Below are 8241 nucleotides of genomic sequence, written 5' to 3' on the forward strand. Positions count from 1 at the left end.
GGGGGGGGGGGAGTTCTGAAAAAAAAAATGGAGCTGCCCATCAGGTGCCCTAATAAAATCAGAGACCACCCCAAGTTACGATTTTCAAATCTTACAGCAGGCTCTCATCTCTCATGGCGGGGCTCCCCCGTAACTCATACCACGACTTGTGCCCCCATCCAGGCCGGCGGGGGCGCTGGGGAGCCACAGAGGGGCAGGCTGCTGCTGGGGGCGGCCTGGGAGATGCGGGTCACCACAACACCACGGCAGGGCTGCTCCCAGGCGCCTCAGCAGCTGGTCCGGCGGGAAGCCTTGAGTGCTGGCTAGAGCCTTCACTCCCTCACCGGGGCTCGGCGGCAGCCCCTCCGCTCCGGCCCAGCGCTGGCCTGGGCCCGGGGGCGGGGCGGGCCGCGCGGCTCCTTAGAACCGGCGTCCAGTTGCCATGACAACGGGTCGCGTCACGCCAGATGCAGGGGTGCATGCGCACTGGGCAGCGACGCGGCCCTTCGCGCCTGTGTGCTGAAAAGCCCAGTGAGACTGGAGTGGGGGGCTCGGCCGGGCCGGGCCGGGCGGCACGTGGGCAAAGCTGGCCGGAGGTGGGGGGTCACCCGAGGCAGGCAGCCCCCCGAGCCGCCAACGGACAGGGCGGAGATTCATTCTCCTGCCAGACTAGGGAAAGGAGACGGCCATGAAGTGAGCTGGAGCTCGTGCGTGCTCTCTCCTCTAGTCTGTGCGGTGCGGTGCGGTGCGGTGCGGTGCGGTGCAGCCCAGCCCCGCTCCGCCCGGATTTAACACACCCAGGGCCACGGAGACTGTAGCCTTCGGTGGCAGCAGTGTCTGTAGCAGCATCCAACTTAAAAAGTCTTCCAAGTAACAGATCCCAACTCCAGTCATTTCCACCGGACTCAGAACAAATGTGGCATAACTGGTTTTGGTGCAGATAACTGCCCGACCAGGCTGGCTCCAGAGAAAGCCTGCAAGTCCTGACATAGGATGGCTAATTTTGGACTTTGATGTCCTACTGGAATGAAAGCCAACAAACACACTGCCCGATGGAGCTTGGAGGGTTGGTTCCTTCCTAGACTACAGTAACGAAAGGCGTATTGTGCAGCTTCAGCAAGTTCTGCTTAGGCCAGCACTGTGCAAAAAGCAGTGATTTCCCTGCCAGATGTGTGATCCTATCAAAATGGATGGGATTTGAATGAGCTCAGTCTACTTGCGTGTTTTGTATGACTGATTTCTTACTTATCCTGCCAATGTATGGCCTCTGCAAGCTTTATATAACTTTTTGAGATCACTGAGACAACATTCCCAAGAGATGCAAGTTTCACTGTCCAGTTTCTCTATTCTATCAAAGGCACTGTACAAGCAGCAGACTTCTAAATGTATACAGTTACGCTCTTAAATATGATCATAAGGAGGATTCCAGACAGACAGTCTCCTATATAACTTGTAAATAGGAAATTGGATGTTCTAGGTCAGGGGTTGTCACTGGCACTTGTGGTTTCGCAGCCGCACAGGGGACCCCCCCACTCGTCCATCGACTACTGGGAGTACAACGACCAAAAAGGTTGAAAACCCCTGTTCTAGGTTAAGTAGTAAGTCATAATTCAGTAGTATTTGCATACTGGTGGGGCTATTTATAATAGTACATCTGGCCATTGTTGCAAAGAGTAGCTAACAGATACAAATAAATAAGATGATAGAAAAAAAGACGTTACTTTATTTTTAAATATGCAACTATGACACTTATATACATGTTCTTAACATTATACATTTCTCCTAGTTTTCTAACAAAGTGCTGAAGATAAAAGTATGTTCTGGTATTAGATCCATGTGATAGCTATGATGCAATATAGATGGTACCAACTGGTATAATATTTACTTCAAATAAAAGGCAATACAATCTCTCCAGAAAGATTTACACACTGCAGGCCAATGAAGCTTATGTAGTGTAGATATATCTTGATAGAAAGTTCTATAGTATACAACTTTTTCCAGGATACATTTTTAAAAAATTGCTTGCTTTTTAGAGACTTCTGATTGCAAACATGAAGGTACTGCAAAATCCTACTATATCCAATGTCAAATTGTTCAACTTTTATTTGAAAATTTGGAAGTCAACTCAAATATTTTACTTTATTGAAAAATAACTGCAAGTCATTCTGGCCACACTATACCTGTTAAAACCCAATGTGAGATATGGTTAAAACTACATCGTACCATCTTGAAATTTCAGAAATCAGTAGATACAGCATAGCATTTTAGAGTTCATCATTGTATTTCAGATTCTGTATGGCAGCTTGAAATGCCACACTAAGCAAACACTATATATTTGAATTGGGGCCTGATTCAACAGCCTGAAAGCATGTCAAAATTTGGTCATGCATATTTTTTAAACAATAGCAAAAAATATGATGAACCTATCATTTCCTATCAGTGAGTTTTTTTTAGGACCTGATACTTTTACAGCAAGTCATGCTTTTTTGATGCCCATTTTCTATCTCTGTACTGTAAACCCTGAATCTTCAAATCCTTTCCTATATGGAGTGCCAATGAATTCAAGCAAAATATAAGCCTGAGAACTTTTTGGAAATAAGTACCTGCTGCACATAACTTTACTCAATGCAAGGGTGTTGAAATCCAGTAAGCAGTATGTACAGAATGTTCCTGCTGTCTTCTGTGTAATGGAAGCATTTTACAAATCTATTTTTAAGCATAAACTTGTTTGAATTGTATAGCAAAAGTAAATAGCCAGTAATTTTAAAACAGTAACTATGCTACACACTTATGGCTTCTGAAAATTTTAGTATATATTTCCTATTAGCTCTCCTTGTGCAATATTCTAAAATAATACTGGTATGTATTTTTAAGTATAAAAAAACTCTTTCAAGTCCAATCAAATCTTAGCAAATGTAACAAAAAACAAATTAAACACACATCAAAAGTAATTACGTAAAAGACTGGTAAGGCTCTTAATGAAGCTGGAGTAGAGTTTACTCAGTAATTCCTCTTTTTAACAAGCAGGTTGCCTAACAAAGGTTATCATCAACTGTAAAGATTTTACTGTATTCCACAGCATTACCTAAAAGTTAATAATAGGTACATTCAGATTTTATGTACCTAATAATAGTTGCATGTAAAACTTACAGAATCCGTTGGGAACAGAAGTATACTGCATTTTATTTGGTCCACACATGCTAATTTTGGCATACCTGTTTTCATGTCAATATCTTTATTACTAGGTTTTAGCTCAAAACTTAGAATAGCTTATACAGGAAAATATCTTTATACAAATAATTATGATACATACATTTGTTTAAAAAAATAAACCATGCAGCTTTTGTACAAGGTAAAAAATGTCTATAAAACTTTCACATTTTTCATGCAAAACTCATGTGTGAAAGTCTATTTTGATGAAAATACAGTTATTTTTGAGTAATCCTAAACCACCATCCATATCTGTCAGTCATTTCTTTCACTAGGCAGTAACTGGCTGCTTAATTTCATCAGCAGTTTTACGACCAGACCAGCCTGCATAAAGAAAAAAATAAAATTCTATTACAATTTTCCAAACAACATAAAAACCACAATGAATTTAAATAAACTTGTTTGTATTATACTTATCCCTGTTACTAACACCACTTGGGGATTAAAATAAAAATTCATAGAACTACAAACCAAAAATGGGGCCGGAAGGTCTCTTCAGAGGTTATTTAAATCAACCTCTGTTCAAGCCATGATCAACCCTGTATGAGCCACCTCAGACAACCTGCACTGAAAGCTTTCAGTGACAAACTCCAAAGCCTCCCTAGGTAAACTGTTACAGTTTTTAAAGAACCTCATAGTTAGGAAATTCTTACTAGTATCTAGCTTGCTTTTCTGTTAAAACTTTTATAACAATCCTTTTTGTATTTGGAGGCATCTAATCCCTACTGATCTCTTTTCTACTATATATAAACTATATCATCTTTTATACAGATTATATAATCCTAGTTCTTCCAACCTTTTCTCACGTGTTATATTTTCTAGACTTCTAGTAATGTTTCCTTATCTTCTCTGAACATGCCAATTGACCTACATCTCTCTTGAACTGTGGTACCCAAAATCGGGCATGGTATTTCAGGTCAACCCTCATCAGTGCCAAATATAATAGTAGAATTCTTTTACATGACTTGCATATGTCACACCTGTTAATACAACCCAGTATGCCATTAACTTCTTTTACATCACTCCTGCACTGTCCATTCATATTCAGTTTGTGAATATCACCTTCAGATTCTTTTTTACAGTCTGCAACCTCACCCTATTTTATATCTGTGTATTTGATTCTTTCTTTCAAAGAGTAGTACTTTTCATTTGTCCTTACTGAATTTCATCCTCTTTCAGACCTTTTTTCTAATTATGTCTGCTATTCTACCCAGCAGAATGGAATGCATAGGTTTACTTCATATGTTTTCAGTTCCATCCTGCAAGTCAGTAATGAAAATACTGAACAGTACTAGAATCAGGACAGACCTCTGAAGAACCCCACTTAATACCTCATCCCAGTCTGAACTTGAGCTATTGATTTTGAGCATGGGTTTTCAGAAGCATTGGGTACTGGTTGCAGCCAAGGCTGGGGATTTTCACTGGGGTGTGCCAATGCTTCTGCTGGCGCTTAAAACCAGAGGTTCTTGGCTAGGGGGTCTTGCCCCCCTGCTGAAGGTCAGAATGATTGCTTTATCTGTGGTCATGAAGGAATTTTACCCCATGGTCAGAGTGGTACAGACTGTGGAGGTTTTTGTCTTCCTCTGTAGTGGGAAGCGTGGCCTCCTTCCTGGGATTTCTTCATCCTATTTTAAGTACCTTTGCAGCAGCAAGATGTTGGCTGCCATGGTCCCCCTGCTTTACCAGGGTCCTGTATCTTATGTTGTGTCTGGTTTTGCTAGGAGCTTAGACAATGGATTTGTATAGGATGGCTTGTATAAGAATGATCCTGCCTCAGGCAGGGAGTTGGACTAGATTAAGAGTTTCTCAACCCATGGTTCACAACCCAAAAGTCGGTTGCAAGAATATATGAAAGGGTCATGAACAAACTTTAAAAATGGATTCTCCTTTAATGGAGAAAAATATGAGAAATGGTGGGTTTATCCCCCATGCCCCACACCCCTCTCCCTGCCCCACTCACTGGGGCCTGGTTGTAGGGGGCAGTGGGTCAGGAGTGAGGGGCACCAACAGGGCCAGAGGCCTGTTTTCTACTTAAACTATTTACTGTGTCGGGACTGGCCATTGATGTTTACACATGGGTCCTGTTAGAAAGGAAGCTGAGAACCACTGGACTAAATGACCTATGGAGGTCTCTTCCAGTTCTACTTCTTTATGATTCTATGGTTATCCACTACTTATGTAATGATTCTGTCTGGACCAAAAGGTTACTATGAGAACTGGAATTTCTCAGTTCATTTTTTTAAATGACATTAAAACTACAGAAATGTGTTGTTTTAAAAACAAAGTTTGTTCTCTGTTTAATAATTAAAACTAGGGTTGGCAAGCTGGTCTATTGGCCGGTCAAATATTGTCAACTGACTGGTCGACTACATTTTTTTGGACCAATTAAGAATTACAGCAATTTTACAAAAAACCTTTTTTTTTTGTAGTTTCCTTGACAGAAATATGATTTTTTATTGTTTTTTGACACATTTCTTAATGGAAAACGTGCTTTTTCTGCGTATTATTTGGACCTATCAGTAATCTTTTACGATTTTTGACCAATATTTGATTGGTCAATTGACCAAACTTTATTTGACCAGTCAAATACCCAACCCTAATTAAAACAATATTTCTATTGCTCTGGTATTTTGTAATAAGTTATGTTTCCATATTGTGTGACTATGAAATTAGTCTTAATTAATTCACCTTCTGAAATTAAAACAATATGAGGTTTCTCATGATTAGTACCATTGGTCCACTCTCCACGGTAGTTGAAATGATACTTTAATACAGATGTATCATTTTAGGCAATGAGGTCAATAGACTAAGAACCATAATGACATCTAGCCCCTCAAACCACTTAGATATCTCAACCCATACCTATTTTCAAACACAACCTCTTTCTACACAACCTCACTACACAACCTATTTCTCCTCCCCATAACTCTGGGAAATTGAAACGGCAATGCAAGCTCACTTGTAATTGTTGTAGTTACAGTTGCCAAACCATGCAAGACACACAAAGTTGTAATTTCTTCACAAAATAATATCACATACCTCATTTACTCAAACATAAGATGCCCCTGAATGTAAGTGAGCTCCCAATAATTAGAGTCTATATATTAAAAAGGTATAAATTTGTTATATTTTTCCATACAGAATCTAACTACTGGACATTTGCTTTGAACATGTCCCCCTCCCACTGCATAAAAAAATACATCTGAAATCAATCATGCTGTTTTCAGGCTTGACTTACATTTTCTGAATGCTTATTGGTTACAATATTGTGTAAATCCTTCAGTAAGGAAAAAACAGTGTTTCCCTGAAATATTATAGAGACCTAAGAAAAGTCATGGCACTAGTTTGAAATGGTGAGTCTCTTTCAAAGGAGAAAGGATATAAGAGAGTAGATCTAGCTGGGAAATAAGCATAAATGTGGATAAAAGAGGGCAAATGACCAACTAGATGCAAATAAGAAAACTGTACATACAGTGTATTATTCAGCTAACAAACAGAATTCTATAGAGAAACTACCTCATTAGGCTTCTTAATCTACATATTTCTCAAAATAGGACAATCAAAACAAACATCAATTTGAAGCAATGAATATTCCACACAGCATATTTTCTCCCCCTTAGAATTCTAGTCAAATATGTTTTATTTTTACTGTACACAATATGCATTGGACATTTCTTATAACACACTTCCAATACTTAACTAAATTTTGTCATTCCTTACCTGTTTTGTATGCACTATAAAGCTCATTTTGTTTTCCAGACTGTGGATTTGAAAACAGGTATCTCCATCTCCTAACTGCCACATAAAGCAACCATATTTTAGACTGATGAGTAAAGCCTACATTGAAAAGTAGAAAATTGTAAGAATTTAAAATATTTTCTGAGTTATAATCTGAATTTTCCCCAGTTCATTTAAATGAGATTCTGACACTTAGGATACAGGATATGCAGTAGGAACTTTTAAAATGGTCAACTGATAAACTAGATGTATTGATTGTAAATATGTCCAAGATTTTAAATCAATGCTTTGATATGAGATGATCACCAGTATACAGAAGTTAAGAGGATGGATAACGTTTACTAGGTAAACTACCTGTAAAAATGTCTAAACGCACCTTAGTTTCCATATTAAGGAGATGCAAGCCTTTTATGTTTACTCCTACATACACTCTGATGACTTTATGACTGCTTGAACTTGCTTTGGTGAACACTTGTCCTGTGAAAAAAGCTGCTCCATAGGTAGGAATTTCCCAGCAGTTCTGTAAGAACATGCGCTGTAGGTGATGCATCTCTTTACTTACACCTTCACTGGTACTGAGACTCTAGAAGTATAGCAGCAAAGAGTGAAAGACATTGTTAATGAGGTTACTTTTGCTATATGTTTTTTTCCAAGAGGATAAAGTTGTAGTTAAGATTCTTAAAGCCTTTTTATGAACTATAGTTTCATAGTTGGTGGGGTTGGAAGGGACCTGGGCAGATCGTCAAATCCAACCCCCTGCCATGGCAAGAAAGGAGTACCGGGGTCAAACGACCTCGGCAAGGTGTTCATCTAGCCTCTTCTTAAAGACCCCCAGGGTAGGAGCCAGCACCACCTCGCTTGGAAGTTGGTTCCAGATCCTAGCCACCCTGACAGCGAAGTAGCGCCTTCTGATATCTAGTCTGAATCTACTCTCTGCCAGCTTGTGACTGTTATTCCTGGTCACTCCTGGTAGTGCTCGGGGGAACAGGGACTCCTTCAGTGCCTGCTGGTCCCCTCTGACTAGTTTGTAAATGGCCACTAGATCCCTCAGCCTTCTTTTGTGGAGGCTGAACAGGTTCAGGTCCCTTAGCCTCTCCTCGTAGGGCCTGCCCTGCTGCCCCTGATCATGCAGGTGGCCCTCCTCTGGACCCTCTCGATGCTGTCCACATCCCTCCTGAAGTGCAGCGCCCAGAACTGGACGCAGTACTCCAGCTGTGGCCTGACCAGTGTTGCATAGAGGGGGAGGATCACCTCCTTGGCCCTGCTAGAGATGCACCTGTGGATGCAGGACAAGGTCCGGTTAGCCCTGCCAAC

The 8241-nt window shown here is 40.6% G+C and overlaps 1 protein-coding gene across 6 annotated transcripts in view; it reads right to left on the reverse strand.

Annotated features, from left to right (window-relative positions):
• Window positions 1-2655: 2655 nt before the first annotated feature.
• The window catches only part of KRIT1 (KRIT1, ankyrin repeat containing), a 41049-nt gene continuing 35463 nt past the window's right edge, over window positions 2656-8241 (reverse strand). For all 6 annotated transcript variants that reach the window (XM_019508410.1, XM_019508409.1, XM_019508406.1 and 3 more), the window contains 3 exons: window positions 7304-7510; window positions 6910-7026; window positions 2656-3513 (listed from right to left, as the gene is read on the reverse strand). In XM_019508410.1, the coding sequence (XP_019363955.1) occupies window positions 3445-3513; window positions 6910-7026; window positions 7304-7510 (393 nt within the window). In that variant the 3' untranslated portion in view covers window positions 2656-3444. The remainder of the gene's footprint in view (window positions 3514-6909; window positions 7027-7303; window positions 7511-8241) is intronic.

Source organism: Gavialis gangeticus, unplaced genomic scaffold, assembly GCF_001723915.1.
Source record: "Gavialis gangeticus isolate Ggan-Ray unplaced genomic scaffold, GavGan_comp1, whole genome shotgun sequence".
Classification (NCBI taxonomy): Eukaryota; Metazoa; Chordata; order Crocodylia; family Gavialidae; genus Gavialis; species Gavialis gangeticus.